At 44.6% G+C, this 14,586-nt stretch overlaps 1 protein-coding gene across 1 annotated transcript in view; it reads right to left on the bottom strand.

The window, feature by feature from the left end:
• Positions 1-467: 467 nt before the first annotated feature.
• The window catches only part of TRPM3 (transient receptor potential cation channel subfamily M member 3), a 490,459-nt gene continuing 476,340 nt past the window's right edge, over positions 468-14,586 (bottom strand). Inside the window, exons 26-27 of the mRNA XM_068423967.1 lie at positions 13,520-13,652; positions 468-1,917 (exon numbers count right to left, since the gene is read on the bottom strand). Of these exons, the coding sequence (XP_068280068.1) occupies positions 468-1,917; positions 13,520-13,652 (1,583 nt within the window). The remainder of the gene's footprint in view (positions 1,918-13,519; positions 13,653-14,586) is intronic.

The following is a 14,586-nucleotide window of genomic DNA, read 5'->3' as shown; positions in this document are numbered from 1 at the left end:
AACAAATCTTTTCGTCAGTCATCACAATGGTGAAACAGATGAAAAAGAAGTTGTGATTGAAGTTGAGAACATCTAATTTGTACATCTCTTTTTGCCAGTTAATTCCTGCATCCTAAAAACTTGAAAAATGATCAAAAATGTTAGGATGCCTTCTAATAAAAGGCAGATTTCTGAACCTACTCATTTATTTCTTGTGACTTCATAAAGGGGGCTTGTTATTCCTGTTGTTTACTGAAGTCTTTGTAAAGATTTCATCCCTTCCTTTTTCCTTAAGTGCAAATGTCAACTGGGCCAAGATGCAGTAACTCAGTGGGCGATGCTGAGGCTGACATTGTGCTCCCTTGACCAGTGGCTAATGCCAACTGGAGTTGACACTGGGTGACATGAGTTTCTTTTTTTTAATTCTGCTAAGAAAAATGGACTGGAGAGCAGATGACCCTTAGACTGCTTGTGAGCTTTTTCTAGGCCTAGCTGTGCTTGCTTTCAAAGCTGCGGAAGGCTCCTGTTCTTGACAGTCTCCTCATGGACATGTTGTCCCCTCTACTCTCTGGCCTGGAGGACTTACTCCTCTGGAAGGGGTTTCGCAGGCCTGTTGCATTTCGCTGTCTGTCAAGTTTGTCACTGATAGAATAGCTCTTCCGTGTGTGCTGTGCATACAACATGTTGGACTCCTCTGCAGAGTAGCTGTTGGCTCGCTCTATTTTTGGAAGTGGGATGCTGTTGGCCAGAGTTCTTGTAGCATTGCCATCTTGAGGAGAGAAGGTGATGCCCTTCTTGTCTTTGGCCTCAATATCCTCCTGATCAGAGCTTGGGTGGCTTAGTTCAGCTTCTCTCTCTGGGTGGCAGCATCCCAAGTCCTCCACTTTGCCCCCAAGACTTCCAGGGAAACTGACCCTCTCTGCAATGGCCTGGGGAGCGCTCACACACCTCGTGTCTATGCAGTCCGTAATACTTGTGTACTCTGCTGTTTTGACTGGGACTCCAAGGCTGCTGAAGTAGCTTCGAGATGGAGAGAACATAAAACTGTGAGATTTCACAATTGGCGTTTCCTCCAGAATAAATGGAGTTGTAGCCAGATAACGACTGCTTTTAGAGCGCTCTAAAGTGTGATACAAGGGAGGGTCTGAATCCCAGGGGATTTGGCAATCTGTGATTTGCGAATAGTCTGAAGAAAATGCTCTTGTTTCTATTCCAGAGGTTTCCTCGTAATCAAGACTCCTTCCAGAAATTTTTTCGCCAGGTGTACTGCTAATGTACGCACTGCTAGATAAAATGGAAGAGGCTATGTGAGCCTGCAGAGCTGCATCTCCAGTACCAAGAATATTTACGGAGCTGTCAAGAGGCTCTGTGTCAGAATGCGTCTCATCCATGGCAGAAATGTAGATGTCTATACAAGACGAAGGCCTTCTGGAGTCTGGGGCGATCGATAAAGTGCTGGTAGGGGTTAAGGGAACCTTTCCTTCTTTTGCTATTGAGTGGGAACTGATAGCCCTATGCAGGCTTGGAGATCTTTCCTTAAAAATGCTTTCAAATTTTTCCAGCCCACACTTGTCCTTCATATTTGTTGCATAGAAAGAGTGGCTTCGCATGCGGGGCGTGATCGTAGGAGACGTTGGGGACATGGACTCCTCTCCTGTGGGATCTATGCTCTCTTGAAGCTTGTAAGTATTTCCTTCCTGACTGTTGAAGCTACTCTGCCTCACAATGTAGGCTGCATCAGTACAGTCGGATGAGGTCCTGGATCGTATCTTGGTCGTCTCACCTCTTTCTATGCCAGTCAGTTTTTCTAAGGCGGTCACCATGCGTCCCATCATATCTTCCAGCTGAGCAAGCCTGATGTCAACTGTCTGCAGAGAGGCCTTCATGCAGTGCTCTCGCTCATTTACTTCTTCCAGTCGCATGGCCATGTTCTCTACCCTTAAAAAAGGGAAGAATTAAACAGGTTAATGTCTACAAAGCAGGGATGTTCAGCTAATAGGTCACCACAACTAACAGGAACAAATAGGTCTTAAAATTCAAAGCCAATCTACACCACCTCATCTGCTTCAAAACCCTGCTAAAAGAGGTTCAGCAAACAAATACCACTCACTCAGGAAACTGCTCCAGTGGGTTAAACCAGGGGTGTCCGCTGCATAACATAGAAGAGGTTTTGGGTGTGCACTATCCCAGGGACAGGGGTTATTATGGAAATGTTACTATGATTTGCTGCCTCTCTGATGCCAAAGCTTCCAATTAGGTTGTTATGAATGAATAACAGAGCAGATGCCACATGATGTTGTGCCCAGTTGTGCCACAGGCAGGACCACTGCAGTTAACTGCAGAACTAAAATGAAGTAATGAAACTGGGCAATATGCCATAGAAGGTGGGTAGCATCCCGTGTTTTTTTCTGATGTTTGCCCCAGTTTTACATCAACTAGTGCTGTGTGGACCTAAGGAGGTAGTTTCATTGTTCTCTGATCAGCTATTGTATTGAATATAGGTAACATCAAGCAAAGTATGCATGAAAACTGCAGGGAGGAGAACACTGATCAAACCAAATACAGCCTACAGTAGGGTACACACGCTAAGATTGCTCCGTTACTGTGATTGTGCTTTGGGTAGCCTGTGTTACCAGTTTAGGGATTGAAATGATGGATTTTAAACTTATTTATTAGCTACCTATCATAATATATAAATAAAAAGTTAATTAAAGTATCAATATATAACAATTGAATGTGCAATCCTGATTTAAACTTCAGTATATCTGTTATCTGTTCTACACTGTTGTTCTGTCTCAGTTTAAAATATTTTTGACTTTACGGTGAATTGTGTACTAATTTATGTCAGTGGCTTTCAACTTTTTAAATTTTCTGGCTTCTAAAATGTCCCTCCTGAAAGATTTATATGGAGTCCTCTAATTTTACACAATGAAATTGCCTTTAGCACATATGAAATTTCTTCTCATAATTATTTTCTCTGTTGTAGTCCCTAGGGTAGACCAGGGACCTCCATTATCTGCCAAAGAAGTATTAAAAGCAACACATTTATATAGCTATCTTTGTCTGATTTTTAAGCTTACAGTTCTGGTTTTCCCCATTCCTGTAAACACTGGAAAATGAACAGAGAAGTGACAAATACCAAATGGCAGGATTTCCACACTTTTCTCTTCACAAGATTCTTACTCTCTGCCTGTTAGTGCAATTCACACTCAAATGTTAATAGGCACCCTGTCAATCATAGCTGGGATTTCTGATGAGATAAATATAATCTTCTACTACTGCTAATTGAATTTCCAACAGGACAAGTGACCTGGAACCAGCAACACCATAAATACTCTTACATGTCCAGAAGGAAACCAGATTTTAGCAATGAATGAGTATTGGGCAGCATTAATGTCTTGTTAATTAATGCAAAGAACTTCAGCTGGTGAAACACTGAGGTCTGACTACCTTGTGGTGATGAGGAACAGCAACCCGCCTGCACAAGAGAGGAGAGGGAGGAGTGTGACACCACTCCCTACAGCAAGTCTCACATTCTGGTGAAATATGAGCTTTTTCTGTTGGAAGATCGTGACTTTTGAAAGCACAAGCACAGCAAATCAAATGTGAAGCAGTAACTGTATTGCTGTCATCACACTTCAACAGATGAACGATCAAGTAATCACTGCTAAGAAATGAACCAACAGTTTCAAAGAATTTCATTCTACTCATCTTCTTATCATTTAGGCACCAGTCTGCCTCTAGGTCTACCAACTTCTCCAACAAAACAGATTAATGTTATTGCAAGCACAGGATATAAGTCCATAGTGAGGAAGCAGCTGAATTTTCCCTCATGTTATTAGTTATCCGAACTGCTATTTTATAAAAACAATTATACTTTTGAAATATTTCTCAGCTAATATTTGAGTGCCTCATCACACATCCAGATTCTGTAACAAGTGCTCCAAGATGATGAACAATTGTGATGAATAACATCACAATTTTAGGGCTGTCAGACATATGGAACAGTTTGAGAAACCTCCTGGATTTTACTTGCGAATGCTCAGATTATGACCAACAAAAAACATTGACCCCAGCAACACTTACCCAAGAACTGGAATGAATTTATAACATTCCATGAAGCTAACTGGATAGTCTTGGGTTTTGAGTTTGTTTTTTTTTTTTTTCTTGCTTTGAGAGATGTAGACAAGTGAAATAATTTTTAATACAAACATAGCCAGTTGAATTATTGCACTTGGTTACATATTTGTATCTGGAATATGAGTAGAACTGTCCATCGTGAGAGTAGTTTTGCATCCTGTATTCACTTGAGGGCTATGCAATGCTACTGAACACAGCTACTGCATCTCAAGAAGAACCTAGAGTCATACCCTAGTGGTACACATCCATATATTTGTCCTGCCTTCCCTCAGCATGGATCTATTAGCTACTGCCAGAGGGACAGAGTCTAAGACTGGTGGAATCGCTGGCCAAGACAAAGACAGACTTGAATTACGTGGTCTGTTGTTTGCTATGAAAGTAATCACAGATGTGATTGCATTGATAGTAGTGGAAAATTTATATAGAAACTCAACAAGATAAGGACAAGATGAACAAACAGCTGACAGCGGCGGCAGCAGCGACAGTGGCGGCAGCGGCAGCAGCGACTGAGGTGAATGCGGGGGCGAGGGTGACATCGGGCTGTAACCAGGCAGTTTTCATACTCTGGGCCCCCCGAGCAGCAGCCCCGAGCTACTTCCCCCCCCACCCCGGACCCAGAAGTTCCCGGCAACGAATCAGGAGAGGAGGGGGCGTAGCACCACCCCCTGTTGATTGGGTGATAAAAAGCCTCCTGGAGGACAGGGACTAGTCCCTGCCCAGAGAGGAGAGGGTGAGTCAGCAGTGACTGTGTGTTGCCCTGGGCGGGAGAGGCCGCAGCAGTTTGCAGCTCGTTGGGGAGGGCGCTGACTCCCTCCCAGTGCACAAGGTGAGGAAGGCACCAAGGAGCTGTGAACCAGGGGTGTCACCAACAGGTATTTCCCAGCTCAGTGAAAGAACAATGGTATCTACCCAGCGGAAGAAGACCAAAATGGATGTGGGAACCCAGACAGAGCTCCCATGGAAGGAGGCGATGGTGCAGGTCACAGGCTGCAGGGAATGCTACAGCGTCTCTGTGGTGACAGGGGGCTGTGTGCGCTGTGAGCAGGTAGATGATCTGCTCGGCCGAGCGGCACAGCTGCAAAGCCAGGCTGAAAGGCTTCAAGCCGAAGTAGAAAGGCTTAGGAGCATTCGGGAGGCTGAAATGGAGATAGACTGGTGGAGCCAGGCTCTGCCTTCCCTGCAACAAAAATGGGAGCACCTGCCGGAGAGCTCCCAGGATCGAGGGACCACTGTACTCTGCCCCTCTCAGGTGGAAAACAATAACCTAGAGGAGAGGAGTGAGTGGAGGCAAGTCTATGGCCGTGGCAAAAGGCGAGTGCCCTCCTTGCCTACCTTGCCTCCACAGGTGCCTCTGAGCAATAGATATGAAGCCCTAGTGGAATACAGCCGGTCCAATGGGGATGTGGTGGAGAGGCAGCCTATATCAGAGGTCCCACCACAGTCAGAAAAACCTGACAGGCGTATAGCTACCTCCTCCACAAGGAAGAAGAGAAGAGTTTTAGTGGTTGGAGACTCCTTCCTAAAGGGATCTGAGGGCCCAATATGCAGAGCTGACCCCCATCACAGGGAGGTCTGCAGCCTGCCTGGAGCCCAAATCAGGGATATCACCAGGCAACTCCCCAACCTGGTGAAGGCCACAGACTACTACCCCCTGCTGATCTTCCAGACAGGTGGGGAAAAAGCTGCATCCCGTAGTCTGAGGGGGATGAAGAAAGACTACAAGGCCCTAGGACGGTTGGTGAAAGAGTCTGGGGCACGAGTTGTTTTCTCCTCCCTCCTTCCATTTTCAGGTGATGACGTGGGATGGAATAGTAGGATTCTCTCTATTAACGCCTGGCTACGAGACTGGTGCTACAGGCAGGGCTTTGGGTTCTTTGATAATGGCTGGTTTTATAAGACAACAGGCGTGACGGTAATACATGGGAAAGGCTTATGTCGTAGGGGCAAAAGGGTTCTGGGACAGGAATTAGCAGGGCTCATTCGGAGAGCTTTAAACTAGATTCAAAGGGGGATGGGGTAGTAGCTGGGCTTGCATCACTGGGGCAACGCTCTAGTGTTGAGGTAGACCAGGAGGCCTCCCATCCCCCTAGGATGAAATCGGTGTGCTCAGCTCGCTCCCTGAAATGCCTGTACACCAATGCCCGCAGCATGGGGAATAAGCAGGAGGAGTTAGAAATCCGTGTTCGGTCGGGGGGCTATGATCTAGTGGCAATTACAGAGACTTGGTGGGACGCCTCGCATGACTGGAATGTGGTCATGGATGGCTATGTCCTGTTCAGGAAAGACAGGCCACTAAGGAGAGGTGGTGGAGTTGCTCTTTATGTGAGTGAGCAGCTAGAATGTATTGAGTTCTGTCCAGGGGCGGATCAGGAGCGACTTGAGAGTTTGTGGGTGCGAATTAAGGGGCAGGCTGGCAGGGGTGATACTGTTGTGGGTGTCTATTACAGGCCACCGGACCAGGATGAGGAGGGTGATGAGGCCTTCTACAGGCAGCTGAGAGCAGTCTCGCAATTACAGGGCCTGGTTGTCGTGGGGGATTCCAACTACCCTGATATTTGCTGGGAGGCCTACTCAGCCAGCCATCCTCAGTCCAGGAGGTTCCTCCAGTGCATTGATGATAACTTTCTGATGCAAATGGCGGATGAGCCAACTAGGAGAGGAGCGCTGCTGGATCTTATCCTCACTAACAAGGAGGGTCTGATTGAAGAGGTGAAGGTTGAGGGCAGCCTTGGTTGTAGGGACCATGAGATGTAGAGTTCAGGTTCTCATGTGGCAGGAACAGAATAGCTAGCAGAATCACAACCCTGGACTTCAGGAGGGCCAACTTTGGCCTTTTCAAGCAATTGCTAGGGGAAATCCCATGGGACAGGGTACTAGAAGGTAAGGGGGCTCAAGATAGTTGGTTAGCATTCAAGGACTGCTTCTTCCGAGCTCAAGATCAGAGCATCCCAGCAGGTAGGAAGTCAAGGAAGGGTACCAGGAGACCTGCATGTTTAAACAGAGAACTGCTGGGCAAACTCAAGTGGAAGAAGAGGGTGTACAGATCGTGGAAGGAGGGGCTGGCCACTTGGGAGGAATAGAAGTCTGTTGTCAGAGGATGTAGGGAGGCAACTAGGAAAGCTAAGGCCTCCTTGGAATTAAACCTTGCAAGAGAGGTCAAGGACAACAGAAAGGGCTTCTTCAAATACATTGCAGGTAAAACCAACACTAGAGGCAATGTAGGCCCACTGATGAATGAGGTGGGGGCCCTGGAGACAGAGGATAAAAAGAAGGCAGAGTTACTGAATGACTTCTTTGCCTCTGTCTATACTGCTGGAGGCTGTCCTGAGGAGCCCCGGACCCCTGAGGCCTCAGAAGAAGTGAGGATAGAGGAGGAATCTGTCTTGGTAGATGAGGGCTGGGTCAGGGACCAGTTAAACAATCTGGACATCCATAAATCCATGGGCCCTGATGGGATGCACCCGCGGGAGCTGAGGGAGCTGGCGGAAGTCATTGCTAGGCCACTCTCCATCATCTTTGCTAAGTCGTGGGCAACGGGAGAGGTGCCTGAGGACTGGAGGAAAGCGAATGTCACTCCAGTCTTCAAAAAGGGCAAGAAGGAGGACCCGGGTAACTATAGACCGGTCAGCCTCACCTCCATCCCTGGAAAGGTGATGGAACAACTTGTTCTTGGTGCTGTCTCTAGGCACATCAAGGATAGGGAGATCATTAGGGGCACTCAGCATGGCTTCACCAATGGGAAGTCATGCTTAACCAACCTGATAGCCTTTTATGAGGACATAACCCGGTGGATAGATGATGGTAAAGCTGTGGATGTGGTCTATCTTGATTTCAGTAAAGCGTTTGACACGGTCTCCCACAGCATCCTCGCAGCTAAACTGAGGAAGTGTGGTCTGGATGATCGGGTAGTGAGGTGGATTGTGAACTGGCTGAAGCAAAGAAGCCAGAGAGTGGTGGTCAATGGGACAGAGTCCAGTTGGAGGTCTGTGTCTAGCGGAGTCCCTCAAGGGTCGGTACTTGGACCAGTTCTATTCAATATATTCATTAATGACTTGGATGAGGGAATAGAGTGCACTGTCAGCAAGTTCACTGATGACACAAAACTGGGAGGAGTGGCTGACACATGGGAAGGCTGCGCAGCCATTCAGAGAGACCTGGACAGGCTGGAGAGTTGGGCGGGGAGAAATTTAATGAAATATAACAAGGGCAAGTGTAGAGTCCTGCATCTGGGCAAGAACAACCCCATGTACCAGTACAAGTTGGGGGCAGACCTGTTGGAGACCAGCGTAGGGGAAAGGGACCTGGGGGTCCTAGTGGACAGCAGGATGACCATGAGCCAGCAGTGTGCCCTTGTGGCCAAGAAGGCCAATGGCATCCTGGGGTGTATTAGAAGGGGTGTGGTTAGCAGGTCAAGAGAGGTTCTCCTCCCCCTCTACTCTGCCCTGGTGAGGCTGCATCTGGAATATTGTGTCCACTTCTGGGCCCCTCAGTTCAAGAAGGACAGGGAACTGCTAGAGAGAGTCCAGCGCAGAGCCACGAAGATGATTAAGGGAGTGGAACATCTCCCTCATGAGGAGAGGCTGAGGGAGCTGGGTCTCTTTAGCTTAGAGAAGAGGAGACTGAGGGGTGACCTCATTAATGTTTATAAATTTGTAAAGGGCAAGTGTCAAGAGGATGGAGCCAGGCTCTTCTCAGTGACATCCATCGACAGGACAAGGGGCAATGGGTGCAAGCTGGAACACAGGAGGTTCCACATAAATATGAGGAAAAACTTCTTTACGGTGAGGGTGACCGAACACTGGAACAGGCTGCCCAGAGAGGTTGTGGAGTCTCCTTCTCTGGAGACATTCAAAACCCGCCTGGACGCGTTCCTGTGTAATATGGTCTAGGTAATCCTGCTCCGGCAGGGGGATTGGACTAGATGATCTTTCGAGGTCCCTTCCAATCCCTAACATTCTGTGATTATGTGATTCTGTGATTCTGTGATAGTGCAGGCTGGGTTCAGAAACCAGGGGTGACCAGAGATGTGCATAGATAGCTGAAAGTACATACATGTATTTACACTGGATGGGTCCTGACTATATAATTTTATTCACAAAAGGAAAGCCTGAGTGATGATGATCTCCTCCAAACCCAAAGCTATTAGCTTTTTGATATATGTATTGCATATGTCCACTCCCAGTTTTTTTAACAAATATTTATTCTTTTAATTAGTGGTATTCTCATATATTAATTTTATGTTCTGTTCTGCAACCATTCATCACACAGAACAGCATCACGTTCTGGGAGTAATCCTACTAGAAAAATGATAAAATCACGTCAGCCCAACACTGTGGACATAAGAGGATATGTTCTGGAGAAATACAGTCATAGTCTGGTCCTTAAAATGCTTTAATAAGTGAAATTTTCTATTTTCTCATATTGTTGGATGATCTTGCACTCCGTGAATAGACAGCTAGAGCTGTATATCCTTCAGGAACAGTTTTGAATTAAAACACTATTTCAAAATAAGAATGTGCAAGTTTTCCTTTGGATTTTTTTTTCCCATGTATTGGGAGATAGTATAAACCTTTTGGCAAATCTCACTATATCTGTGTATGATGCCTCCATTGCACCTGTGCTTTTCCTTACAGCAAGATTTATCCAACGTATGAGAAGGTGCCAAGCCATCTTAACAGATGGGAATGAGAACAGAGAAAGAGAAGGTTATATATAAAACGTGCATCAAGTGTGTTCTGCTGAAGCTCAAAAATTTCTAATAGTGAAACTAACATGGACCATCTTAGGACAATATTCAGTAACCAGGAAAAAAACAGAAGGTCAGAACTGGGAACCTGGCAAATATTTGATATTACCTGTGACATGCCTTGTTAATTATGGTTTGAGAGATGATGGCTTTTGCTGACATTCATTTTGGTTATACTTATTCTGAACCTTTGCACATCAGTTCATCAATAATTTAATTGGAGTAATGACTTAATGGGAGTAAAGCACTCTTTTCAGAAGTATTGAATTGAATGCTAGAATTAGGTTCACAAGTCCCTTTGTGGACCTATATCCATTTTTACGCCATCATTTATACTTTAAAATCCTTTTCAACTGCTACAAAGACTGTAGATGCTGAAAGTCACTTACAGGGGTATCCACTCTACTTGTTATAGGTGACTGTACAATGGTTTTATTTAAACAAAACATAGACAGCAGTTCCCAAGCCTGTAGCAGGCTATTGGTACTTTGCCTGACACCTTTTGGTAAAGCGTTGCTGATGCAAATGGCCAGCCATTTTTCCCAGGTGTGGTGGTTTCTGCAGTCTGAGGACTGTTGGGTTGTCCTGCCTGCATTCCCATCTGGAGCCTAAGACCACTTAACTCTTTGTGACCATGGAGAGATGCTGCCGGATTCACAGGCCTTTCCTACTATCACTCTGCATGTGTGGCTGGATCTGGTAGGCTCAGTAGCTGAGCCTCAAAGCAAGACTCTGTTCCCATCTCCCATTTCCCTTCCAGTGCCAGCCCCCTACTCCCTCTTCCAGGCGTACTGAGCTTTGCACCTACAGTGTGCAGCTGTTCTTCCTCCAAGCAGGAGCTCAGGCACTCTGATAAACCCAGCTGCAAGTAGGAGCTGTGCGAGCAATAGAGGAGCATATCACAAGTGTGGAGGAGAGGGAAGGCAGTGAGCAGTCCAGATCCAGGTGCAGGTATGTCACACAGGGCTTCTCCCAGCCCTTCCTTCTCCTTAAGCCTAACAGCATCCTCAGCTTCCTGCAAACAGAAAGTCTTCAGGGGGAACTTCACTCACATTTGCAGGGATTTCTGGTTCAATTTTACACCATGTAAAGCCGAGTTAATTGCGCAGATGATTAAGCTGATATCTCCTGGCTATAATGTAGGTATTGTGCTTAGTTACTACTACAGGCTAATAACTGGACGTTGGAAGAGAAACTGTGTAGTCTTGCATCTTCTCTGTTTTCTTTTCTTTATGTCTTGTTAATTGTACAAAGACATCTCTATACAGAAAGTATAAAGAGCAAATCTGGATTTTAAATATTTGAATGTTCCACAGGTTAGAAAAAAGAAGTCTGGTGTTTTAGATTAAGAACACTTCAAGGGATACTTCCCTGGCCATAACTGCAGGCAAAATGACAGACCTGGATATCTAATTTTTAAAATGTGTGTTAAGATACTTACATAGCCCTGATTCCTCAAACATCTTTAAAGTCTTCCTCAGATCTCTGAAGTATTTGAACTTGCCTTGTCCAGTAGAGCATTGCAGTTGGTTTGGCAAGGAGAGAAGAGAGCTATTATGAGATGAGAACTGCATTCACTTGGGATTTCATTGCTGTAAGTCCTAGTAGTGTGCTTGGGTCCGGGAGTGGCCTCTGTACTCCATGGGTTCACTACCTGGGTCTCCCTTACAGAGCTGGGGCATGCTGATTTCCACATTACACTATTGGCTAAGGTAAATGGATTTTTAAGGAACTATTTCTCTGTGGGGCTCAGGTGCTTGTCTTCATTTAGGATTTATAATCATGAACTCTCTTCTGGAATGAGGTGCTTTCAGCCATTCATTTAAAATAGCAATGAGGGCTCTTTTCCTATAAAACAGGGCCAGCACAGAGTGCAAAGGCAGACTGTTATGTATTCATTTTCAAGGACTTAGAGCACTTGCCTAATGTAGAGGAGGTCCCAGCTGGATTACTTCTTATTTACAGAAGCTTCAAACATACCTCTTCTTTCCTTGGCCACCAAAAGGAAGCTATGCCCAAACAGAGATTTCAACCTGCATTTGTGATTTTCAGGTTAGTTCTCTGACCACTGGACTATCAGAACAGGAGAAAAAAAAACGGACTCAGTTGGCCACAGAGCAATTTAGCCACTGTCTTACTTTGAAGCATATGTAATTCTTTCCCCCTTATATTCTCCAGTCTCCAAACATTTTCTGCTCAGGAACTTCATGGGCTCAGTATGATCTCTGTGTATTTAGCAGTCCTTACTGGATATATCTTCCATAAGCTTGTCTCCATTTGAACCTGTGTAGACTTTTAGTTGACATCATCAGTTTCTTTTAGACCTCATCAGCTTTCAATAATTTGCTCTGTTCCACTACTTACTGCATGAAAAAAATCACTTATTTTTATTTATTCTGAACCTGAGCTTCTGCTAGATTAATCTGTTGCTCCCCTGTATCTTGTTCTGGGAGAGACAGCTAACAACCGATTTCTACTCACCCTCTCCTTGCACTCATAATTATATAGACCTCTATCATTTCATTCCTCATTTGTCTCTTCCAGACCAAGTAGAGCTGGATTACTTGGCCATTCTTTATGAGGAAGCCATTCCATGCCTTACCATACTTCCCCTCTAATATCCTTTTCTAAAATACGTGGTTTAGGAGTGCTGTTCTCAGTAATGCAGATGATTAAAAGATATTATATCCGCTAATCCTGCTCTGGGATAGATTTATTTCAAAACCAAATTAAAGCGTGTTTCCTTGCCTACAGAAAACATATTTTAGGCATAGCTGCATCAGGGCCAGTGCTAGAAGATTATGTATAAGGAGAAAAGTGTTAAATCAGTGTAATCTACTACAATGGCAATTCACCTGACCTCTGTTATTCAAGTTAAAGTGGAGTATTCAGGGAATGGAGTATTCAGTGGTTCATAAGTTTTATGAGTATCTGACAGGATATTGCCCTAAAATCTTCATAGGTAGCACTGCTATGAATCAAACAACAAACTCTGTCCTCAAAATTTAACTCTGTTGCTCAGCTGCTGTGTGATGAAAGCATACAAGCACCACAGCAGATGAACAGATTTATGAATTTTTAGGACTGATGAATCTGAAGATTGGCAACTTCCACTAAATTAATGTATTACCTTTGTCCTCTGTGCATTTCATTGCTGTAGGTGAAATGTCTAGTTCCTTTTAAATTAATGGCAAGATCCCTGTTGCTCTCAATGAAACTAGGTTACCTAGCAAAGCCATCCTGAAACAAGGCTCACTCTTAATCTGAATGGCTAGCAGGTCAGTGCTAAAGCTGTAGTTTTCATTGAGGAACTCTCATTCACTCTCCCCCATTGCGTTTGGACCACTTGTGCCCTAATGTTCTGCTTTAAGAACTGAAATGCAAGAATAATATGTTTCTCACTTGTCAGCTGTATTCTAATACAACTGGTTAAAAGGCTCACGTTTTCAAAACTTTGAGGAACATTTGCTTTAGCAAAAAAGAAAAAAAGAGAAAATAAATTCACCACCTTTTATCACTCTACTTGTTAGTTACAACTTAGTAAAAACATACCTCAAATGTTTCCCTTTTCAAGAAAAAGCAAGGAAGGGTGAGAATGGCAACAGAAACACATTTCCAGATCAACTTATGAGAGAACAAACAAAAAAAGTGCACCTTTCTGAAGTGACACGGATTCTTTCATCATTGGACGAATTGAATCTGTCATCCTTTTCTCTAAAATATTCTTCTATGCACTGCTCTTCAAAATCATGGACTTTTTTCAATTCATCTTCAGTTATGAAAAGTTCTGTGGAAACAATGGAAAAATGTGAATTTGGCAAAGATAAACACATGGAATTAACAACATTCTCCTTATTGTGGAATTCATGCACTAAACTTTCAAAAGCAGGCCTCAAATTTATCTGGCATTTTGGTTTGAAAGCAGATAGATGCAGCTATTTACCAAATTAGTGGCTTCAATTATATATGATTCTAGAGACAGAAACACTTAAGCAGGCAAATGCTGAGCAAATATGAATGTGTTTTGATTGCATGAGATCTAAACACAGCTGCTGGTCAGGTTCTGGAGAGACAGTGGGAGCCAAAGCCCACCTGTAACCTAATACAAATATAATCAAATTAGCAGACTGCTAGGAAAGGAGTCTGAGAGTACAGAGGGTCTATTTGACATGGCAAGAGCTGATATCTGCAGCTAGCAGCAAGGGCTGTGGCAGACAGTGTGATGTGAGTGGGAGGAGAGCAGTCTGGTTGCACTTGCATCTCCAGTGCTGCTAAACGGCTCCAGCTCCCTCCTCATAGAGAAGTGGGCTGTGGCATGGGCTAATGTTGGGAAGAGATGCACATCCCTTAGCTTCCTGCCTCTGGCATATATGGTGGGTGAGGTGGAGATCTTCTGCTTTGAAGAACTAGATAGAGAAGAGGAGAGGAAGAGGAGAGAAAGTGTTATCAAAATAATCTGACAGGTTTTCCATCATGCTTATGGGAGTTCATATTAAAGCATCTGGAGAAACTACTCCTCCAGTTTGAGTCAATGTCAAAGAGAGAACATGTGTCTACAAAATAATTACTTCTCACCATCTCTCAGCTTATCTAGGCAAAACGTGTGTTGGGGAGAAGTATGTGCTGTTTGCTCAAAACCTAGGAATGCTCTCTCTGTATTTTCAGAAATAAAACTGAGATCTGGAAGTGCGATGGACTGTAAGAAGAATTCCAGCAATAAC

The sequence above is a fragment of the Nyctibius grandis genome, chromosome Z (genome assembly GCF_013368605.1).
Source record: "Nyctibius grandis isolate bNycGra1 chromosome Z, bNycGra1.pri, whole genome shotgun sequence".
In the NCBI taxonomy this organism is placed as follows: domain Eukaryota; kingdom Metazoa; phylum Chordata; class Aves; order Nyctibiiformes; family Nyctibiidae; genus Nyctibius; species Nyctibius grandis.
The sequence above is the reverse complement of the archived record's forward strand: the minus strand, read 5'-3'. Positions and strand labels throughout refer to the sequence as shown.